This window comes from Folsomia candida, unplaced genomic scaffold (assembly GCF_002217175.1).
Source record: "Folsomia candida strain VU population unplaced genomic scaffold, ASM221717v1 Fcan01_Sc017, whole genome shotgun sequence".
Lineage (NCBI taxonomy): Eukaryota > Metazoa > Arthropoda > Collembola > Entomobryomorpha > Isotomidae > Folsomia > Folsomia candida.
In genome coordinates, this window is record NW_019091209.1 from 3,403,947 (window position 1) to 3,427,928 (window position 23,982).

The window sequence follows — 23,982 nt, forward strand, 5'->3', positions numbered from 1 at the left end:
TTTATGTGTAGAATGATGATGACAAAGAGTGATACCATAAAAGTAATATATTGCAAAATATAGATGCTTTCTCTCTTCCTTTCTTCTGCATATACATTTTTGATGACAAGGACAATTCTTTAATTAAGACCTTAACCATTATCTACCACGATCTTAACAAGTGCTCCACAACAACACATTAATTAATCAGTATATACCTTCTTAACCATCCATTTCCTTCCGTAATCAATAATACAATACTAAATTGTTCCACACTCATTTAATTTGAATTCAGTGTCCACAATGTTACAAGAAAGATCACAATCTATGCACAACAAGAGCTATGAATGAATTGGTGGTGGTGAAATTTGGGACTGGTTATAAAATACTACCGTTTGCATTGTTTCGAGAAGGGGAAAGCAGACAAGTTGTACAACACACAGGGACGCACATTTTAAGATGATGAATGTATTTTATGCATGGCCAAGAAGAGAAGGAGGACACAATTTACTATAAAATCACTAATAGTCATATTTAGTAGTAAGAGAAAAAACTGTATACCGTAAACTAGACAAAATTTCAAGTTGTCACGTATTGATAGTGGGTGTGGTATGGTAAATACTAAAATTCGGTGATTAAGTATTATGTGTTTATTATTATTGGTTTATCATGATTGATTGTAGAATTAAAAAAGACAGTCAAAGTTATTTTAACAAGTAATAGTCAATTAGTTTGGTCATAGTTTCCAATAATAATTTGAGGACATTCTGATTTTATGTTGTGTTGATCTGATTTAAAATAATAAATAATTGTTCCTTACTTAATTCTTCGTGTTTTTTTCAGTAGTATTTATAAATCTTCTAGAAGATTACAATGTTTAGTCATCAGCATCATCTGCATAAATTCAAAAATTGTGGCAGATGCAGTAAAATGCTTCACTTTACTGCTGACTGTTCGAAAAACTGATCTTTCCGTTCTTCAAGTTGACAACGAGACCATCGGTGAAACCAAAAAAAAGAAAGAAATGTGAATCAGATCACATACTAAATTTGTAGGAGGTCCACATCCACAAATGTATTCGTATTTAATACTAGAATAAAATAGAATAATTTAAAGTACACGTAACCATCAGCCAAATTCTTCTCGGGTGGCCAGAGAATCCTTAAAAGAGCCATTAAATTGAGAGAAAGTGATACGAATGCATTTATTTAATCCATACCAAATAAAATGGCAAGAATCGCGATTTCGTGAAATTATACTTAATTTTAATTACTTAAATTAAAGTTCAACTATTGAGTCATCAAATTCGGTAGGACTCTAGAAAAGTTGCAATATGAGACTCCAACTATAAAATAGAAATGCAATTTGCATGCCTAATGTCAAGTCGAAAGTTTAAACGCTAACAATTAATCTCATATTAAAACAAGCATGCAAAAAACGCAAAACCATTTGATAAGTGCAGTCAGAGATTAATTATTTAAATATGGCCAAACTGTTTAATGGCCACTTAACACAAAGTGGGTATGCCGATTTGCAATGGAATAATAATGAGTCAATTTATGAAAAGTCGATCTATGGATGACTGCATATTACGTGATATCGGATACAATTTATAAATTCATTTCACATGATGACACCACGCCACCGAGCTGTACAAAAAAATTGGTTGAATTTGGTGTCCAATTTTCTTGCACTATATTTAACTTACGTAACTGTGTATAATTTGATTCATTTATTTTACGTCGTCGTCTTTACCAAGATCCGGTTGGTTACTACTCGTAATCTTCTGTATCACTTTTTTCTGCTTGGTCTGACTGGCGACATTTGATTTTGTTCCATGTGGAGTGGAGTGGAATTTAAACCCGTCTTAAATTAAATGGCGAGAAGTAAAAGGGCACGTTTTTTGGTACGCACATTAATAGAAATCTGATTCTGTATGTATAATTTTCCTCCAGAGGAATGCATGATTTTTGTTCATTGACAAAAGTTGTCACTAACTCGATTGAATTCACGTCTTGAGCGAAATGTTTCAGTTGAGAGAAGAAAAAATGGTCTCATTTGATGCCGTGTCTAATTTAGAGCCACATCCGATCTGAACTGAAGATACTTAATAACCGATCCAGTAAAGAGATGAAAAACATCATTTCTTTTTCTCATTTTGACCCGTACAGGATTATTCGACTTCCTTTTACGTCACGTTATTATTATTATTTTCCAACCAATTGTTCCCACAAGACTGCTTTTATGTTTCCGAGAGGATTTTTATTTTCGTAAAGTCATCCAACTTAAACTTGCTGCTTATTGTTTTATAATTGCAGCCAGCCAGAAAGGACCGTGCCATACCTGGCCTGCGAAAGATGGTGTGATGATACACCATTAAAAAAAGTATTTCATTTTCATTGATGTGGTATAATTCTGTCCAAATCGATTAGGAAGTCGTGAACCGGAAGCAGAGAGGAATTGTAGTACGGAAGGAAGTAGCCAAGCCAAGGAACATAATAACCAACGTATGAACGGTATGGCATGGCAGCGGTGGTTTGTTTAACCATGCAGGATTCACCTGGTCGATAATTTTCTGGAGAATAAATTTAAACGGGGAACAAAACCTGGGAAGGAAGACGAGTGCATGCAATCAATTGAGTGCAGGTGATTTTTACCGGTATTTATGTAACCGGTGAAGGTATGAGGAGGGTGAGTTATACAAAAACCGTCTTCTCAACTTTACCGACTCGATGAGAATCCATCGCATCGGTCGGTATCACTAAAGTCTAAATGCATATGTACATCCATCCAGAGACTCGTGTTCATTTGTTCATCATTCATCCCATTGTGGAGCACATAAGTGAATTAAGTGAGAGACGAACCCTTGTGTGTTGAATGACAAACCCAATTACGCTACCTTTCTATTTAACAAATGCTTATGCTTTTTAAGAGTCAAGTAAAGTAAAGTAACCAACTGTCTTGTCTGTCACACACCACCACCCACTGCTGCCACTGCCACTGCCAAGGTAGGAACTTTGGAGGGAAAGGGTCGTCGTCGTGTAAAGGGAAAGAGGTTTTTAAACCCGTCAATTCAGTATCAAGATTACCCTTCACGAACTTCCTCTTATTTAGTTAGCAGTTAGCTTGTCCTTCTACTCTCCCCGTGAAAAAGAGAAAGAAATATAGACCAAACTGTCGGAATAAATGAATTGGGTAGACAGATGAGGGACAATAATGCATGCATGCGTACATGCATGTGTACCTATTTAGGGAGGAATACGAAGAAGAAGACGGAAGAAGGACTGCAGGATCGGATGTGAATTGGGGAGCACACACCTTTTGCCAGTATGTCACGGAAATCATCGCGTCCCCTTCTTCTTCCACATCCACAACAATTTATTTATTGCCTCGTGCCCTTCCTTTCCTTCCAAGTCATCATCATCACCAGACTGGTCGGCATATCTGAGAGAGTGGACAGCGTGTGCCTTATTGCGACCTTCCCTCACTTCTTCTTCCAGTTGACTTCCGCACTTCCGGTAGTGCACCAGAGGACCATAAATTACCCGAGAGAGCCAGGTTCAAGGAACACCACCACCACACACATTTCTTGTCCTTCGTCTTGTACAAAAGGGCACGGGCGGGCAAGCAGGTAATGTGGATTTTACACCATGTCCGCCTTTTCTCCCGACATGTGGACTAGTTTTGAGTATGCAGAGATGCCATGTGTCTCACAGCTCGTCTCACTTTACATAATAGGAGAGAAGACCATAAGAACTGTTTCTCTTTACTGGTCGGTCGCGTGCATAAATAAAAGCAAATGATTGATTCTGGACCATGTATCTACATACTTATGTATGGTGACTTGGTCTGCAATGCAGGCAACCAGACCCGGTAGCATCTGCGGAGAGAGGAAAACTGACAAAACGCGAACCCTTTTTTCATCCAGTCCAGATATTCTATTATACATTTTTCTGGATGCATGGGTATTGCCATAAAAATGTGACGCCACGCCACACCACACCACACGACGACGAGTTCATTGTCATTCGACAGAACAGAGAGAGAGGAGATTTTATTGACATGAGCATGACTCAGATTTGTGGCCGCATATGTAGAATACGTATCAACCAGATAAATACGTGGTGGAGGTAAAGTGAGCCTACCTTTTATTTACTACTACGATCCGAGACCATTATTGCGGACAAGTCGGAATAATACGGAAGGAAGAAGCTTATCAACTCCTCGCTTACTTTACTTTATTCTGGTCTGCGTACCACCATAGTTTGCATAGTTGGACTTCTCTCGTATACATAATCGCACAGACTTTTCTTCGCCTTTCGATTGATTTATTTTACTGTCTCCACTGCTACAAGGACCAGAAGGCAGGCAGGCATATCCTAAATTTCCTATATTGCACCACGACCAGGACCATTTATACCAACCATTTACTCCACGCCGAGCCATATTTCTTTCTTCTTTGTCGTCTGTTAACTTGGTATTCAATTAGTATCAATGCAATAAGAGAGAAATCAACCAGTTTGCATTCTGCAGTGTCGGCTGTAAATCTGTTTCTCGTCACTCAATTCTTTCCGTGAATTGGATAGATTTTCAAAACAGATTTCGCACCAGCTCTTCTTCTTCTTCTTGATCTTTATCTCTCTCCCAAATCCAATTCTCTCAATGTAGTCATCCCATGAGATGAGATGAGATGAGACTTTTTGGACAACATGCTACATACAAAACCCGTACAATATTTTTCCGCATTTCCCCACAATGAGGAAAACAGTTGAACTTTGATGATCCCAAGGAGAGAGAGCATCATTACCAACCAGCAGAATCTCAGTCAAAATAGAAAGAAGACGTTCTTAACGATTCACTTGGTTTTTGTGCACAGACAAGAAATCTGTAGTACGGTTTCCTTGCATGCATTCTTTTTTGAGGAGGATTCGACTCAATGCACTCGCTCTTTTGCTTCTTCTTCATCTTAATTCACTACGCGAGGACGGCATTCGAATGCAATTTTACTACACTCCTCCATCACTTTGATCTAGTTTGATGATATATCAACGCAAATTTAAATCCAGTTTACATGAGTTGAACAGTTTAATTTGAAATGAGAACGGAGAACGGAGAACAGAAATCGCTCTTTTTTGCGAGGATACGTAGATACGTACGAAATAATTCAATTACTGCTTTTTTTCATACGTATGTATGTATGTACATATTTATGTATGTATGCATGTGTGTATTTACATACCGTATAACGTGTCCTGCATCATTGGATTCATTTTTTTACTGATTTTTTTCAACTTTTCTTTCATTGCGCCCTTGTCAGACGGAGGAACAGCAGACCTCACACACCAGAACCCACCCACCCACCATCCAGTTAATGAAGTATGTATGTAAATAGATATGGATATGAGGTGGATGCATATTATGCAATATTATGTGTATATAGGTGCCATCATTTGGGTGCAATTTGGTCCGCCAGCCTTGATGTTGGATAAACAGGGTGGAAATAAATCTGAATCAATTCCTGCTTGGTTAATGGTTATCTAGAATTTTTGGGTAGAAATTTTTGATAACTGATTTTCCTGCGCATATTGTGTCGCGATGTACTATTTACTTGTTTTGTTTTCAAAGAAAAAAATCTTTTAAAGATGTTTTTCAGTCCAATAATAAAATGATTCTGAGATCGAGACCGTCTGCGTGAAAGTAAGTGAGTCCTTTCATCGTTTATTAGCTCGTAGACGTTTGTCCTATATACATAATCTCTGTTTTTCTTCACAAATGCCGATACGGTGGGTGATATTGTTTCCCAGAGATGCATGCAGGCAGATCCCACACATAACAACATCACCACATGCACATATATACATACATATCTAGGGCTGGATAGTTTAGTTACTTGCTTGGCTAGATAGATAGATAGATGTGCGACTCATTTAAAATTAAGATCGGAAATTCTGTCCACACTCTGTCTGGTTTCGAACCTATCTTGTTCCTAGTTTCAGTTCAGTGCGAATGTTGCAAGTAAGTGCAACCCAGAAAATAAAGCCGCCCAGTCACCCACCGTAATATATACATAATAAGAACAATAATAATAAATAAATACACAGTCCGCGTTGTCCCATGAATAAAAAAAGTCTGTCATATCACAAGGTGGAAGTACATCGAGCGAGTATTTGTCTTTGATCAAACTCTGAATGAATTTTGGAATGATATTGATCCAAGTTGTGAATGTGTGTGTGTTGGTGAACAGTAGTGCATGCATACATTTGGAAGCAGTGGTGGTGGTGGTGGGGTCTTCTAGGTAAAGTAATTAATAGTAGTCCCTGCCCCACCAGACGACCAGACCCAACTACCGGAATAAGGAATTGGTATGTATGGGAGAGAGAGAGACAGGTAGTTATCGTAGTATTTTATTTGATTGCTTTGGACTGGTGGTGGTTGGTGGTGGGTGGGTGACCATTGTTATCTTCCAGAAGGAAGTATACGTACGTATAAGGCAGTGACGATGACGACTCTGTCTCTCACCATCCAAACACTTTCCCAGGAAGGGAAATAAGTAAGAGGGGATACCAAGCAATCCCATCATCATCATGAGCACAATTGGACATGTACGCGTTCCTGGGTCAGAAGCATGATTGGAATTGGAGTTCAGGTCACAATAAAAATTGAGCTGCGACTACGGATGGATGGGTCCTCGTCGTCTCAGTTTTTGTGGGGGAACAGTGTGGGTTGAAGTGAAGTGAGAAGAATCGGGCACCTACCTCGATCCGAAACTCACCTCAGTTGGTGGTAATAAGCACGAGTTGAGGAAACTGGACAGTGAACTCGTGAGGTGCACTGCACACCTACATATTATTGTTGGTGTTACTATTGGATTGGTGGGTCGGTTGGTAGTAAAGTGGGTGTCCGTCCAGTGTAAGCCGGTAGTAAAGTTGTGAGTAAAATGTACCGGGTGAAATGCCAGGAGGATCGAGGGTGGACTAGAACGTGAATGGGAATAAGCGGAGCATTGATTGGGCGCAGGTGGGCCTCTTTTTCTAGTGGTGGTGGTATTGTGCTCGTCGTCGTCGTCCTCGTCGTCACTCTCCTAAAGGTTCTCTCTCTGGCTCTGGCACGCTCTCCTCTGCAGTCATTTCCGGTGTGAGGAGCAAGAGTCGGGCAGTTTTCGGAGAGCGAGCCTCCGAGCACATCATCTCTCCCTGCACTTTGTCTCCTCTCCTACCTACCTAAAAACCTAACCTACCTACACAGGCAGGCAGAACGACTCTCTCTCATTATTGCCCACTCCATGAAATCCCAAGCATTAAGAAGAAGCGACCCTTCGCCATCCCGTCTCATTCCTCGTCCTCATCTCAAACGGACCAGAAGAGTCGAGACACCTTGCTCATTCTTCTTCTTATTCTCACAGTCACGCGCGACGACACGATTGCCAATTAGGACTTGGCACACGTGAGACAAAAGCCTTATCAGTCAGGTCGGACGACGAGGAGATTCTCCAAGTGACCAATACATAATAGAAACGTAAGCTAAATAAAAACTCGTCGAGTGTGAGGATGCTGAGGACTTTGAGGAAAAAAAAGAAAAGAGCGACTCCAAAAGTGTCAACTTAGCCGATATCACTACTACATCTCGAGTAAATATAGGGGGACGAAAAAATTTCGCAAAACCATGGGTTAAAATCTGGCCAAAGGGGAGTCTATAACTTTTGATTCGACTACTATTTTCTCGGCTGCCCCATATACGACAAAATATAATCTCATCCACATCATCTCTCCTCCACTTTTTTTATCGTGCCACGACGAGTGTCAAGCGTGAGATTGGGCTGACTCTGCTCTCTCTCTGATGGGGAAAGGCGTCAAATTTCTGCACATCATAATGGACCACACCACCACGACGACTGCCTGCCTGCTTCTTCTTCTTCTTCTTGCACTTGGACCAAGACGATGCACTTGTGTCCTCTCTTCATAAGTAGGACTGAAGTGGAGAGATTTCGGTTCAGTCAGCGTGTGCGGATTGGCTGCAGTGGACATTGATTCGTCATACCAGAGATCAGAGGCGTGTGTGGGGGGTCAAGTGAGACGGGGATGCACTGCTGGCTATAATAAAACTTGTCCGACTTGAGATTGTGTCCCGATGTGAGAGTTTTAAAGTAATAGAATTATTCCCAGTGGCACAAGTGGAAGAAGAAGAAGAAGTTGTTAGCCGTCCTCGTTCGATCGGACTGACTGACCTAGTTCAGACGGTAAAGAAGAAGTTGTGGTGAGGTTTTAGGAGTGTGTAGTAGTGGATGGAAGAAGAAGAAGACTAGATACGAGTGCGAAATAAGAAGAACAAGAAGCTGCATGATTTGGGGGTCGTCTTCTTTTTGTTCTTTCTTCTTCTTCTTCTTCCTCGTCTTTCTGGTCTGGTGTTGGCATCTCGCCTCCTATTTGTGCAAGCTAGAAGAATTTCTAATGAGCCTGGAGAGCCACGACTCCTGCTCCTGCTGGAGTAAGAGAGAGAAAAGGGACAGCTCTTCTCCCAGGAAGAAGCCAGCCAAGTAAGTCGAGAGGAAGAAAGTGTGAGAGAAAGACAAGGATCTCTTCTTCTCCTGCTTTTTCTTCTTCTTCTCCTGACCAGAGAAAGCAGAGAGAAAGAAAGAGAGAGAAAGAGAGAGAGAGGATCATGCCTCTTCCCTATGGACTATTATGCGGTGGTGGTTCTTCTGCTGCTGCTCCGTCTACGACTACGACGACCAGTGGAGAAAGTCAGTGCACGTTCGGACCAATTCTTCTCCACCAGACTTGACTGTCGAGCACGTTCCCCACAATCAAACCAAGCCACAAAATATAAACTAAACCAACCAAGCAACCAACGCGGGTTCCCCCACCTTAAAATTGATACTGGACACATGGTGGTGGGTGGAGTGGGGTCGTTTATGACAAATTATTGAGTGGGGACCAAGTACATTCATAAGTGACTTATTAGGAGAAAGTTAGTGACTGCATACATATTTAGTTGAGACTTTTTTAGTGGTGGGATTCCTCTAACTTAGAAAAAAGCGAGAGGGATAAGGAAGTGGACTTTTGGTACTATGTTGGATGCGGTGCGGTGAAGCCTTGTGCCGCATCTTCATCTCGGACTCTATTATCTCTTTACAACATGTTCTGCATCGCCCTCGTCCTCCTCCTACAGTGTCTCTTCGGCTCCTGCGGATACACTTTTAAAGGTGAAACTCTTTCAGGTGAATTTCTCTTTCTTTCTCTTGTCTCACATATTTCTGCCCATTTCTTGCATGCTCAATTGACCACATTCCCCGGTCGTAACTTAGCTTTGTGGACAGACCACTTTTCCAAGAATTTCTTACTTACTTACTTAGCTGTGTCGACACCAAATAGCACCACGACGACGACACATTTCTTCTTACCTGAACATGCACACCGGCATTTATTCTATTGATTTTCCCCAACGAGAGAGTCATACATAATATAGCCGTGGTGTCAGACTCAAAAACTGCATACCATAAGGCAAACCACGCCAGCAAGAATGGCTCCAAAATGCACAACAAACTCGGTCGGTAGCCAGTACTCACCGGTAGAAAAAGTTGTAGTTGTTGGCGAGAAAGAAAGAAAGAAATCTCTCGTAGGCACCGATTCTTTTTTCATTACTTTCTCTATAAATATCAAATATTGGAGGTGGCTTTTTCGCCGGTTGGTTGGTCGATCGGTGAGAATGAGTCTGCATTTCAGTTCAAACGAGGTCGATACGATATTTATTTACATGGACGAATATTTCACGTAGTGTGACAGGCTTCATGTTCAAATAGGGACAATTTTTACACGAAGAATGTGATGGTACTTACAAACTTTGTCTTTTTTCGACAATTACCAAGTAAGTTGATGATTATTGAGCGGATAATTGCGTGGTGGCGTGAAAAGGATATAACTATTTTTTGCAATTATGTATACCGACATAATGTAGTACATAAGTATCCACAAATATAATAATGATGCTAAATGCCTGACTAAATTGACCGGATTGTAATTTCATATTTAATTTTTTACATTCATTTTCTTCTTTTTTGTTTATCAACGAACGAACGAATAAAATATGTAGTGCCATTATTTTCATGCATACTTACTTCCTTCCTCCTACATCCCAGATATTTCGTATTATATTGCCTGCATGCGTTTCAAATCGATGAGAAATACATGTACAAACGTAGGAAACCACTTCACTTACTTGTTCAATGCATGCATTTTAGTGTAACCTCGCTCACCAACCAGTGCTTAGGAACCACTTTTGGCCCTATAAATAGTAACATTTCGTGTAAAGCTTTCTCATCCACCATGAAATGAAATGAAATTCTATCAATATCTCAAAAATCGATTTATTACATATTGCTTGCATTATAGAAAATTGCCCTTTAAAAATAAGTAAATGGTCACCTTTTAAAAATTCTGGAACAAATAAGACAACGGGAAAAGGTAGGCAGGCAGGCAGGCGTTGGCGGTGTCAAATGTCAAAGTATCGTCATATTCTAGTTATGATGATCCACCTTTCATTGCTATTTTGTGCCGCTATTTAAATAATGAAGCAAATTTATAGTCGAGTTGGTTGGAAGGTTATTGCGCAAACTAGTTTTTTATTAAGCCATCCTCATACTAATTTCATGATATTTTTAACTCCATATTTCTCCGGGTGGTGAAATTTATTAAAGGCGGTGGTCGCCTACTGCACAAATTGAAGTATTTATGAGGACATTTACGTATAAATTTAGATCGTTGACCATGCCTGACTTTTTAGTGACGTGTGTGTGTACATATGCATACATATTTGAACATATTAGTAAAAATAAAAATGTAATAATACCACGAGACGAACAAGGACAGGGAACAATTTTTGTAGGGAAATTTTATTACAAAGTCGGCTTAATACTCGGTCAATACTTGTTATTGGGTTTTCCTGTAGTACGAAATGTGCTACACGGGACGGTAAATGGGATAATAATTGAAAATCTATTCCAAATTTCATACAGCTCGTTGGCTTTAATAGAAAATAAGGAACTCGACTCGTGGTCAAATTTTGTTTAAAATGGGAAAATATGATTATTGGTTGGGTAGTTGGTTGGTTGGTTGTAGGTAAAATATTGAATATCGTTCAGTCTGCTGCTACCTTGTATATTGCATAACTTTCTCCTTCTCTCACGAACCAACATATTCCCCAGAAAACGTGGCTGGCCCTGTACTAATTTCGCCTGACAAAAGGATCCATACCGGACATGGATCGGAGACAATGGAGAAATGTGACTTATTTTTCCATGTCCACGAGTTTGGTCGATAATTAATTTCATCCCGAATAAGTAAAATACATAAACTTACGATGAGTAATACCCGGATTTTGCTTACTTAATGTTACCCCCATGACTTCTGCTTTCTCCATTTCGTACCAAAATCTGGTACCGTTTCATCACGCATACATATTTTTCTTCCAAACCATGCCGAGAGATTTGTTGGGAGAGGGTGGTGCGAGGGAGGGAGGATTCGGATTCCTCCTCCAAGTCAAGGTGGCAATTAGTCCTGGAAACACTAACCACAAAAGTGTAATGGCTCGTGGTGTCCCGCTACATAAAATAGGTTGCGGAATGAATGTTGACAACTTGAAAAAGATCACTATCCGAGACAAAGGACACGATTGTTCTCTCAAACTGTGCACGTACGTACATCCACGCATCGTGTAAATAATAAGTAGTAGGCTCAACCAGCCACTCATCTCGGTGGGAAGGAGGCAGGCAGGGTTGTTGGTCGGACAATGTGGTGATTTGGTCCGTGAGTAATGCAATTAGTGAGACAAATTGAGATGGAGCAACCTCAAACAAAACCAGAGCCGGTCGGTTGGATGATAGCATCAGCCTCTGCTCAAGTGGATGGATGGATGGGTTATGTAATCCGGATAATATTGCTGCTGCTGCTGCTGCTGCTGCTTCCGTGATGAATTGTGCGATGACTGCATCGAAAAGCCCGTATATCTGTGATCTTTATCGTCTCAAGAGTCATACGCACACGTGCCCTGAGAAAGATCATATTTCACCCTTTTTCGTCAACGGGGAGAGGGTGGCAATAAAATGTTGTTAACCTTGCATTTGGCCTAGGTCCGGCATAATCTTATCTCTTTTCAATTAAGGAGGGGAAAAGAAGCGCTTCATCTTTGCACACAGTCTGGTCTTCTCGTCTCGTCTCGTCTCGTCTGGAGGATGATGGGATGAGATGAGATTAATGCGGGTAGGATCGCCGAGGTGAGGCTGGCTGAGACTCACTGGGTGTGTGTAATCCGATCCACTCTCTCCGATCTACCCGCATCATATTTAGTGCCCGGAATGCTGTAATGCATTCCAGTGGTGAGAGTAGCCGTAAGTGGTCCTTGTAGAATGACAGGCATTGTTGAAATTGCTACTCTACTCTGATCTGGATAAGTTTCCGAGGAAAGTTTCCCACCGCACGTACGTCCATCCGTCAGTCCATCCATTTGACTGACTGACTGAGTGAGTGAGTTGGCCAGAGGAGGATGAGATTTTGGGTGAAATAGCTAATAAATGGGGAGAAGAAGAGGTCTACCAAATAAAACTTGCTCAGATCTTCGAGATATTTAAACGAGCCTTTCCTTGGCTCAACAGTTCTTCATCTCGCTCGTGGTCGTGGTAAAAAGGGGTGAAATAGAACGGTTCGTTCGAATATTTGACGACGGTTATAATAAATGATCGACTCTTCTCTTGACGACTTGAGAGAGAGAGAGATGGTGGAAGAGCAATAAGATATTTGCAGTCATCACCATCAGCAGTCGTCTCACTATTTATGAGCTTTCAACACACGGAATCTCAACTTTTGTAGAAATGGGTGCATTAAATTCTCTCTCAAAAAGGAGCAGTATGCATGCATACAAACCTCACTCCTCCATCGACATGATCTTCTTCATCGTCGTCTTGTGGTCCGCCTCGGCTGTTGGGGAAATTCTCTGGAGAGATTATTTGCTACGACGGTTATTCTGGGATATTTCCCTCTGAAACTACACCAATTTTCTCACCAAATAAATAACACGACTTTCCTCTTTTCACATTAGCCAAACTTAAACTAAACTCGGGAAGGAGAAACCGAGATCATTTGTGCCGCAGTGAGTACGTACGGCGGCTGGACCCATGTGCTTTTTTCTGCTTTGTTCACCCTCAAAAAACAACATCCACCACAAACAAATAGCTTGCCAAGGAATAAGGATTTGATAAATAGAAACAGTCACGAATTTCATTCAACTCCTAATAAAATGAGTGCGGTTTCTCCTTTCTCGTTCTTCCTCTCCGCTCCCCAGAAGAAGGAGAAGAATAAGATGAGAATAAGCCTTAAAGAGGAAAGAATGAATACCGCATATCCGACTCACCCGGCTCCGTGAAATATGTAGAAAGTAAACTGCCGACGACTTTGACATGCAAGATTTTGCACCAGATTCGACATTTATTATTTGATATCGTTATTAAACCTCAGAGTCCATTGGGGCATATCTGGGTTTGAACCCTGGTGGATATGGATGTATGTATGTGCCCTAGTAAATGGGGTAGAAATATTCCTTAAACTATACGCTCTCTCCTCTCTAGCACACATAATACCTGGACATCTGCCAAAATCTCTCTTATCTTCATGTCTAGTACGAGTCTGCTGCAACGTGATAAGTTCAAATCCCAAGTGGACCTCGAGCACACCCTCGTAACCAATCACCCACCAAAACAACATCTTCCATCCTTGTCTCTTGTTATTAGTATTTTCCACGATTTTCGACCAAACTAAATTTCCCGAGGATCAAATTCCCCTCAGATTTGCTCATGATGTGAGTTTTTCGAGCAAATTTTGTTTGGCTGCATAAATAAAAAAAGGAAAGATTGCTGGGTGGGTGGATTGGATGGATGGGCCAGCAAAATCGGAAATGTTTGATCAATTTCCTTCCGTATTCATCGGCTTCTTCTTGTTAACTTTGGTTCATTTATTGCTCCCAAGTAACAAGGAAAGTCTCAAGTGAACAGATGTCTCAAGGAGGATCATTCGTCTATGTACATACAAATGTGTCAGCATTTATTCAGCGTATGTGGAGTAAATAAAAGTCCGACTTTGCACGCTATACGGTTATCTATCTGCACTTATTTTACGATGGGAGAAGCGTGAGAAATGCCGACTTTTGGATCGGCTAGAGGAATCAAATTACTCGAAAAATGTTTATTGAACTATTTCTTCAACATTGTTTAAATATTGGACATGGCGATGTGGGCGACATTTGGGACTCAGAATTGAGTATCTAATCGACAATTTCGTCCCAGTCTGTCTGCGCTGTGTGGGTGGTTTAGTCAGTCGTGATCCAATACATAGGGCATGGACGAAGCAGCTTTTTATTGTATTGCAGAATTTTCTGCTAATAAGAAGTAGTCGGAGAGAGAAATGCCTCACGTATTATACGTCCGGATGGTGGTGCAAGTGGCGTGGCGTGGAGTCAGCAAAGTTAGTAATTTCAACATTGATGTCCATTTCTTTTCTTGAATCGACTCTATCCCCTCCTCCACCTCGGCCTACATCAAAAATCGACCCTGTGTCACTAGCATTTCATACTTTTATTGCTAGCAAAATGGAATCGAGTAACTTGACACGATGAGATTTATATAGTTGTCGATGGATGGATGGATTGCATGCAATTCTCTTTAGTATGACACAAAAATGCTCACGGAGCACATTCCTAATACCTTGTCAATTATAGCTCTGGGTGCCAGTGCCACACATGAACATGCCCAGATTTTGATGATGATTGGATAAAAAGTGCTAATTAGAAAGTGTGGATTTTGTGCACACACATCGTTTTCTCGGTGCCTATAAAATATTACGTAACGAGTCTCATCTCTATCTCTCCACGCGGAGCTTTTCTCATGGAAAAAGACGAGGACAGAGTCGTTTTTTTTCAGGTTAAAAAATATCTGCAGAGACGTAATGTTCATTCACCCCAACCAAAAGCATGCTCTCACACTTCCAGTTAAACTTGGACCATCAGCAATAAAGTATTTCTTAGCCTAGTCAGAGAAGATTTCGGATAAAGCGGCGAGGCGACGATGTACGACACGCACGCAGATATTTAGTGAATTGTAGCAGGCCTTAATGGACAGTAACAGGTGAAAGTGGAAAATAGACTTGTTTATCTAGCTCCTTGAGACCAACTCATCCTCATCCAGCCAATTAATCTTGAACACTGTCTCCCACTGACACCACGACGTCTCACCATAGCACTTAGCTCATCATCATCATCGCCTTCTTCCTCTCTCTATCTATGCCATCAGATCGGTGTGAAAAAAAATGTTTTTCACAGATTTTTAACCAACACACTACTAAATTACGAGACGGATTTATTTACGGAGCAGGGATTTATTTACTTCATATTTCGATTGCAAATTTGACTCACATCTCGAACCATGCGTATCTAAGTATTTCAAAAAAAGACCAATTTACCTGAATCCACATCATTTCATTCAAGCCATACATATATTTAGACACACGTAATTGAGAAATCTATGTATGCGACACATTATTTATTTTTGCTGACTCTTTAGTTCCATGATCTCTCCTCCGGTCTGGGTTGCATTGGTTGCTTATCTATCCACGTATCCACGTATCTCTCTGTGAACCTCATCACATCATCATCAGCGCAAGATACATATTTTCCGGTTTCATTCCTCATCCATCCCTCTTGTTGACTCAGGCAAAATACTGGTTCGCTGAATTTGAAACGAATCACATCAGAGCCGCGTCGCTCTTCTTTTTTTTTTATATCCGGCGATATCGTTTACATATTAGGACGAACGAGCATATGAGCGACTTATTATCATAATGAATGAACTGTGGCTGACTGGCTGGTGGTGTAACGCTCTCATCAAAAAATTAGTTTAAACATTGCAATGAGTTCACTGATACTGATGTCAAATATTTGCTTTGTTTTAATAAATGTTGCTGCAAAAAATACCGATGGAGAGTCACACTCGCAGATAATCAGTCATTACTACGTTTGTGAGAGAGAGAGTGAGAGCGAGAAAAAAATTTGCGTCGTCGTTTTGTCGTCGACATGTCCTCCCCACCCACACACCGAAATTGGCGAATTGTTGCTAAAGTTCAAGGTGAAATGGTGGTGAAACATATTTAATAAGTGGTCTCGTCTCGGGTCGCTGGACTCTTTGTTACCGTCCGTGTGGTAACTAAACCAACTTAACGACTTAACGTTGAAGAAAGGGCAGACTGATAAGAAAGCTAAGAAAAGGGAGCAGAATAGCGACACAACGCCACAGGATTGGATCAATCAATAGTTGTGAATTAATTATGTGTCACGTAGTGAAAGGACAAGAAGGGAATTATTATGACAGCTTGGATGACAGTCATTTTCATTCATATTATCCTCATCGCTGCTTATCCCCCTCACTTTGGATTAGGTAATCACAACAATGCCGAGTGTGGGAGTATGAATGTGGAGTAATTCATAAGAATTCGTAGTTATTATGGGCACTGCATGATTTTACTTACTTCTTGTTTGTCTACTACCTGGATGCGTATGTAAATTCTGAGTAAAAATATCTAGTTATGCAATTTGTGAATGAATTATTTTCTTCATTTTTTTACAGTTGGTGGTCAAGAATTTGTCCAAGTGGACCTTTTTGACAGTCTTCATCTCCACAATAGCACATACCAGGGTGTAAAACTAGGGAAAGGAGTTCGATCATTGGGCCCAGGCGTGGTATTCTCAGGTATTTTTGACTTGATGAGATTTTTCCTGGGTTGAATAGAGGTTAATTAATTTGCATAATATGTAATTATTTTATGGCGTGTGCGTGGGTGTGTATTTTTCAGGTGACTTTCGAGACGTCATCATATCCAGCGAGTGGGTGGATCGCATTCGTGGCCATCTCGAAGAAGTGAACGACTTCACCATCTCGGCCAGCGTGAAGCAGAATCCAAACAATGTGGGGACATTGTTAGCATTTTCTAGAGGGTTAATTAGGTTGGTTTTGTCATTTTTATTAGCATCCATGCAGTGCAAATAATGTGGTGGTAGCAAAATTGCAAAATTGTCAAGTGGTGCCAATTTGTTCGCAAATAATTTAAATTTGCTAGAATCGCCTGCACCCTGACAAATGTAAATATATTCCGTTCCCAATTACTGTTACGATTCGGTAACAAATTGTGCAGGCGGTGACAATTTAGCCAGCCCCACATTATTTGCAGCTTGGACTCTGAAATGATAATGAGGTTGAATGACATAATGTTCCCCCAGCGCACTAGAGATTCAGTCCAGCGGTCGAAAAAATGAGCTGAGAGTAATATCGAACTCGATAGTTGAAGCATTCCCATTCCGTTTGGCGGACGGCAGTTGGCATCGACTGGCCATCTCATTTTCTGCCTCACAAGTCGAAATCCTGGTGGACTGCAGGGTCGTGTACAGGCGCGTCCTTCGCTTCGATCCTGCCTCCATGATCCACAATTCTCAAAACATATCCGTCTGGATTGGACAGAAAGCTCCTTCTAATTTCCTTTACCAGGTTAGAGATTGACGGACGTTGAGGCCTGTAATAATGCCATCTTGCAAATGTGAAATATGTGACATGATTTGTTCTGCAGGGTGTAATGCAAGATTTACGACTCACATTTGGACCTTATGGCTATTTGTCACAATGTCCCCAAGTGGACACACAATGCCCGACATGCAGCGAATACAATGCCTTAAAAATGTCTTTTGCCTCGTTGCAGTCTCAAATAGAAATGTTAACGGCGAGGGTAAGTCATCATTATGAAATGCATACTTGACTTTCACCCCCACCCACCCGGCAAACCAGCAGCTTGCTTCTCCTTCTTTTTAAAATCGTGGTACACCCTACGACTAATTTTTCCATTCCAGTTAAGTGTGGCGGAAGCACGGCTGACAAATGTGGAGCAGTGCGAGTGCAAGAAGTCGTGTAAAGTAAATGCCACATCCGTTGTGGGAGATGGATCCAAGTGGCTTCAAGACTGTCAAGAGTGTAGCTGCAAGGTATGTAAAAAATCCATACAAAAAATATGTCTCATCATGTCGTGTTAGCTAGATCATTTCGGAAGAGAAGTGAGTCCTCGGGTGTGAATTTTATGTCTAATTTAGCACGTGAAATTTAAATAGCTCACATATTTCTGGGTGCACATCGAATAATCCGAGTTGTCGAGTGTATGTATCTACCTCTAGCTGTCTGTCACTCCATTTCTGGAAGATCGTTAACTGTTTAATGGCCCAATAAATTTTGAATTATTAGTGATCTTCTGTCTCTCTTTTTTCTTTTCCTTCCCCCAGTTTAATTTTTGTTCACATTTGGATTTTTTTCTCTTTACAGAAAGGTGAAATTCTGTGCCAACACATCCAGTGCCCGGCAATAAACTGCACGAAACCAGTCACTGCTCCTGGCGAATGCTGCCCTACGTGCCTCGGTGAGACGATTAACCTTTCAATAACGGCATTTCTCTCTGTCACACACGGTTCAATTTCGATATCACATACACATCTCGTAATCGGGTTTCTTTTTTATATGCATGGCTATGCAACCACTCATAAAAAACTGTCTTACATAATGCGGGCAGAAATGCCCGCATTATGTAAGACACACGAAACTTATATTTGTGCATTAATTTTTGTGGTGCTTGGCTCTGCAGAAACATGCTACTTCCGAGGAAGGACATACGACCATGGTGAAATAGAGTCTGGTAAGAAGGAGGCAATCCTCATAATTTATTAATCTGAAGGAAAGGACACATTTAAGGAGCGATGCATTTAACGAGTTGGTTTAATAGTTAATTATGCAATTATAATTAATCTGCAGGTATAAACATTCCCATGCCCGAGTGCACCGATTGTGAGTGCATCCATGGGTCCATGAAATGCAATAAGCACGACCCAGACAAAATTTGTCCACCCCTCTCATGCCCCCTCTCCGAGCAGATCGTCGTTCCCGAAAAATGCTGTAAAGTCTGTCCTGGTTCGTCCCCCATATAATAAAATTGTCCAAAATTTCATAATGTTTTTATTATGAAAATAAATATAAAATTCTTCAGGGACGGATTACTGCGCTACGCACAAGAATCAGTGCCATCCAAACGCCACGTGTGTTAATTTGCAGACAACTTTTACTTGTCAATGCAACGAGGGTTACTCCGGAGATGGTGAGTCTCAACTTGTTCCGAGTTTGCTATATGTGTACTTTTTCTGCTTATTTATAAATTTTTGACGAGTTATTTTTTAATTTCTACAGGTCTTAAATCATGTCAAGATGTAAGTTTAGCATAATTACGGATATTTTTGTATCAACCTGTGTATAATTTCTTATCCACGTGTACCTCTAAAATTGTGTCTGCAGCTGGACGAGTGCCTTTTAAAACGTAGTCACTGCGCACGGGACAGTGTGTGTGTAAATCTCGACGGAAGTTATGACTGTAAATGTATCGATGGATTTAGAAAACTAAACAAATTCCAGTGTGAAGATGCAGGTGAGAATATGGGTTTTGGCGAGTTTAGGTTGTAAAAAATGGCCCAGTTTCTGCACTCCAGACAGAGGAAACTTTGTACCCAATTTTCCCATGTTTATGCTAAAAAAGAGAATTATGTGATCCATTTCAGACGAGTGTGCAGATGGTTCTCATAAATGTCATAAGCAGGCTACCTGCACGAATACCAGGGGATCGTATGTTTGCACCTGTAATTCGCAATATGAGGGGAATGGATTCCAATGTTCTCGTGAGTACATAGATTATTCCCGTCTCATTCATCTCTTCCGACGTCTAAATAGACAATTGTCGTCCATGTTTAGCCGTGTGCAATCGAACCTGCGAGAATGGAGGATTCTGCATAGCTCCGAATGTCTGTTCCTGCAGGTCACTACAGAATTTCGGAAATTTATTTCAGAAATACGTAATGACTAGTATTTTAATATGCATTTGGTATTCATTCTGCAGGTCAGGTTGGACGGGAGACCTGTGCCAGATGGATGTCGACGAGTGTTCTAGCAGTAGTAGCAGCCTGCCTACAGGAAATCAAAATATTAATAATAATAATAATGGCAACAACCAAACGATGAGTGGTGATTCAGCGGAGGGAGCCGTTTGTCCAAAATTTGCAATATGTGTAAACAAACCTGGTTGGCATTTATGCCAGTGTAAAGAAGGCTATCAACTCGTACTCAATCAGAACGGGGATGCTCATTGTCAAGGTATGGGAAAAAAATTAATATTTATAGATTATAATTACGTACATGGTTAAAAAAGAGTCTGGTGCACTACGGGGAAGCTGCTGTTGGTCTGATGCATACTAATTTCCCATTGTTTCAAACCTCCTCTGTAGATGTTAATGAGTGTGAAGAGGACAACGTGTGTTCTGACGGCTTGACCTGCATCAATGTCGAGGGAACTTATGAGTGTCGCTGTGAAGAAGGAAATCCTCAATGTTCTGCAGGTAGAGATGCCAAAGTGTATACTTTTCCCCGTAAAAACATGAATCTCATCTTTCTCCTCGTCAATTTCTAATCTCATTCTCATTCATGGCATCCTGATTTCAGGCTGCATCGAGAACGACACCGTTCACCAGCTCGGTAGTAAATGGATGAGTGAAGACTGTCACGTTTGTACTTGTGTATCCCCCGGAACCACGTCCTGTGTATCTGACACGTCCGAGTTTTGTTCACAACATTGCAGTTTGAAATCAGGGATCAGTAGTAGTACCACCACTGGTGGTGGTCACCAATGTTGTTCAAACTGTAATAATTTAAATGCTACGCTACGTTACGAGAGTCACACGAAACTTAAGTCATGTCGGCATCAGGTCTACTCTGAAATTGAGTACCAGTCAGGTAAATACGCGTTTTCTAATGGCTGAACTGTCCCTAAATAAATGGGGTCCCGTTTTTAGGAGATGTTTGGTACTCCAACTGTCAGACGTGCGAATGCCTAAATGGAGAAACAGACTGCTGGTCGATCGACTGTCCTCCGGCGAATTGTCACAATGCCTACTTGCAGCCGGGAGACTGTTGTTATCGGTGTCCAGGGGAGGAGAGGAATCAAGACAAGTGCACCCACTCGCATCGCAATGGGACCTTTTCAGAGTGCCACCTCCTAGAGGAGACCATTCAGTCGGGGACGCGTGTCACACTGCCACAAAATAATTGCATATCCTGCAAATGTCAAGTAAGCAGATGAACCATTTTTTTACCCTCGCGCATACATAATTTCCTCCCCAATTCGAGAGTACAGATCCAAATGGCAGATTATTATTACTCATGCATGGCGTGTGCTATAGAAAAAGTTACAGTTTTTTATGTTAAACATTCTTTATGTGACTAACAGTTAAGCAGCATTATGATTATGATTATTATGAGCATCTATTACCAGTATGAGTGTCAAACTTTAGTGCTTTCCTCGTCGGGTGATTAACAAAAAAGTTATGTAACATTATTCTCTGCCACGTATGTAATATGTACTAATTTCCCCCGATATTAAATTGAGGGGGGTAACAAATCATGACTTAATAGTGAAAGTAATAATCATCGTTCAGTCGGAGTAAAAAATGAGACTGGAATAGAGTCCAATCCTTCCAAGAAGACAGCATGCATGTCAGTTTTGTATGATATTAAGTATCATCATCAGGTCTTAAAGATTTAACAGTTTTGTCAATATCAGGAAGAAAAAGTGCAGCAGCAGGAGGAAGCAAAATTATCATGAATTTTCATTACACTCATAAAATGATTACGTTTAATTTCCTTTAATACGCATCTTGGTTGGTCGTTGGTAGGTTTTAACTCAATTAAATTTTAATGTTGTTATAACCCTATTAACCCAAACAGGTGCCGCTCTGCGCAAAATTGGTGAGCAAAAATGATGGAATTTGTGTGCTTCGGTAATTCACCCTTAATTTATCTCACTTTATAATATTACTTTGCTAATTATAGTCTATTATTTCCTCCCCCTTGAAAAAATTCTCATTTCGTTCCCAAAATCTTTTTATGACATGGACAAGAATTTTTCAATGCTCTTCATTAAAGTATTTCGTGCTAAAAGTAAAACGTATTGTAAAAAGTAAACATGGTCCGTTCGTGATTGACTATTGATTGATAATGTTAGAATTTAGTGTATTTTTTCATTCTTTACTCCCCTCTCTCTCTGCTTTTGTCTGTGACGACGGTCAGAAAGAACTTCTCTAATGGTATGATCCCCTCGTATTGATTTATACACACAGTATTTCACTCGTACCAATTATTTATAGTTTGTTTTTCTCGTTTTAGTTGTAGTTTTTTTCGGGCTTTTTTGACCACACGTGTGCATGCATGTTGATATTTGCATAAAAGCTTTTCTAGACGTTGGCTGGCACGTGAAGTTTGCATGGGTGCATTTGCATGAAGAATTTCGTGTCAAGTTCTACTTTACTTGTTGGCTTTGTGTTGCCGTGGGTGTGGCTCTGGTTTGTTAACACCACTTAAATATATTTTTATCCACAAACCACTTTTCTCTGTTGTATTATGCTTTGTACTTGTCACGACCTTGATGGAAACCGATTTTGATCACCTTTTACCTTCACATGTATAAAATTATATATATTTTTTACACTATTTATTATATCATTCCTTCCCAGGATGGAGAACTCTGCTGCTCTTACGATTATGATTGCGTTCACAAGTCTGAGACTGCTTTTCTGACGCCAAGTTCTAATCTCCGCGTCACGACGACGACGACTAAGACGACAACGACGGGGGACAGCACTACCGTCAGTAGCATCACTCTCGGTGGGAGTGGAAACTCGAGCAGCAGACGACTCTAACGACCGGAAGGCGGTAGTAGAGGTCACCCCGAAAAAGAGGGTCGTCACCAAAGCAATAATTTTCATCGGGTCAGAAATTAGTAACCGGCTACCTCTTGTCCTACTGCTGTTTGGACCATTGTATCAAAACTTATGATCATGGCTACTACTGCACCCAATTAGCTACACGTACACTACTCCTTAGAAAAAAGGACTTTTAGAATTCTGGAAAATTGACTGTTATATCAAAAGTTCATCAAGTACCGGTGATGATAATGATGACGATCCTGATGATAAGTTAGTGGGTGGAGGTCACCATCCACGATCATCGGTCTCATCTGCCTACCCTCAACCCAGTCCAACACCCACTTCAAAAATTGTTCAAAACACGGTAGTTATTGGTTTGAATAATACGACTACTTGTTGGACCCTCCCCCCGTCGAGAGATGATGACAGCACACTAAACGGAAGAAGAAGACCAAAAAGCAAATCGAATGAATGTACCTAAAATATGTTAAACTAATTCACAAGACTCAAAAAACCAGGATGCGACGAGACACTAACTACTACTATTACTAATACTACTACTATTCATATTTGTATAAGTTTAGTAAAAAAAGAAGAGAGAGATAAGAGATCGAGGTCCATTTTCTTCTGCGATACTTACTAAATACATGATCAACAATGAACATAATGATGATTATGACGCCGGTCCTCCTCCTCCTCCTCATTTATATACACACTTACATAAACCATATTCAATTATTCATGCCATAATATGATCGATGGACTGTAACAAACGCAATATATAACAAAAAAGAGAAACCACTACTACTAAATACTACTACATACTACTTACTACCAAGTACAGTATACATACATTGTTGGGAAAATGTCATTATGTATTCAAAAGTATATAAATATCTATCATCTATCATGATTGATTTGGAGACTCACACTTATTGCGCATAATGTTTACTCCTATTATTTATTATGATTATAATTATCACTTTGTTGTCTTGAGAAGTAATTTAGTTTAAATATAAAAAAGTTAAATTACAAGCAAGCCATGTTTTGTTTTAATGTTGTTGTTATGTTCATAATTATTAAATATTTGTGACTTTAATACTTTGTCAACGATTAAATAAATCCTTTCTAGTCCACTAG

General features: G+C 40.4%; 1 protein-coding gene across 5 annotated transcripts; it reads left to right on the forward strand.

The window, feature by feature from the left end:
• Positions 1-5,979: 5,979 nt before the first annotated feature.
• On the forward strand, positions 5,980-23,979 carry LOC110856732 (protein kinase C-binding protein NELL2). Of its 5 annotated transcripts, none has more exons than XM_022105263.2 (20): positions 5,980-9,196; positions 16,640-16,762; positions 16,866-17,016; positions 17,290-17,554; positions 17,634-17,789; positions 17,911-18,042; positions 18,374-18,467; positions 18,690-18,740; positions 18,857-19,012; positions 19,089-19,196; positions 19,286-19,305; positions 19,391-19,520; positions 19,651-19,767; positions 19,841-19,904; positions 19,986-20,239; positions 20,371-20,481; positions 20,585-20,875; positions 20,935-21,209; positions 21,866-21,918; positions 22,651-23,979. In XM_022105263.2, exons 1-20 carry the CDS (start codon positions 9,115-9,117, stop codon positions 22,712-22,714), a joined length of 2,697 nt encoding a protein of 898 aa, XP_021960955.1. In that variant the 5' UTR covers positions 5,980-9,114; the 3' UTR covers positions 22,715-23,979. The 5 variants fall into 5 exon arrangements, with proteins under 5 accessions (XP_021960955.1, XP_035713409.1, XP_035713411.1 ...); XM_035857516.1 differs by having other exon boundaries at positions 5,981-9,196; positions 21,866-21,886; positions 22,651-23,767; XM_035857518.1 differs by having other exon boundaries at positions 5,981-9,181; positions 21,866-21,886; positions 22,651-23,767.
• The last annotated feature ends 3 nt before the right edge of the window (positions 23,980-23,982 follow it).

What these genes read in the sequence shown, in the direction of transcription:
- LOC110856732 (XM_035857516.1), top strand. Translation starts at nt 9,115, where the DNA reads ATGTTCTGCATCGCCCTCGTCCTCCTCCTACAGTGTCTCTTCGGCTCC. An exon ending in ATTCCAGTGTGAAGATGCAG is followed by an intron (nt 19,521 to 19,650) that starts GTGAGAATATGG and finishes GATCCATTTCAG; the next exon opens with ACGAGTGTGCAGATGGTTCT. An exon ending in AAATCCTCAATGTTCTGCAG is followed by an intron (nt 20,482 to 20,584) that starts GTAGAGATGCCA and finishes TCCTGATTTCAG; the next exon opens with GCTGCATCGAGAACGACACC.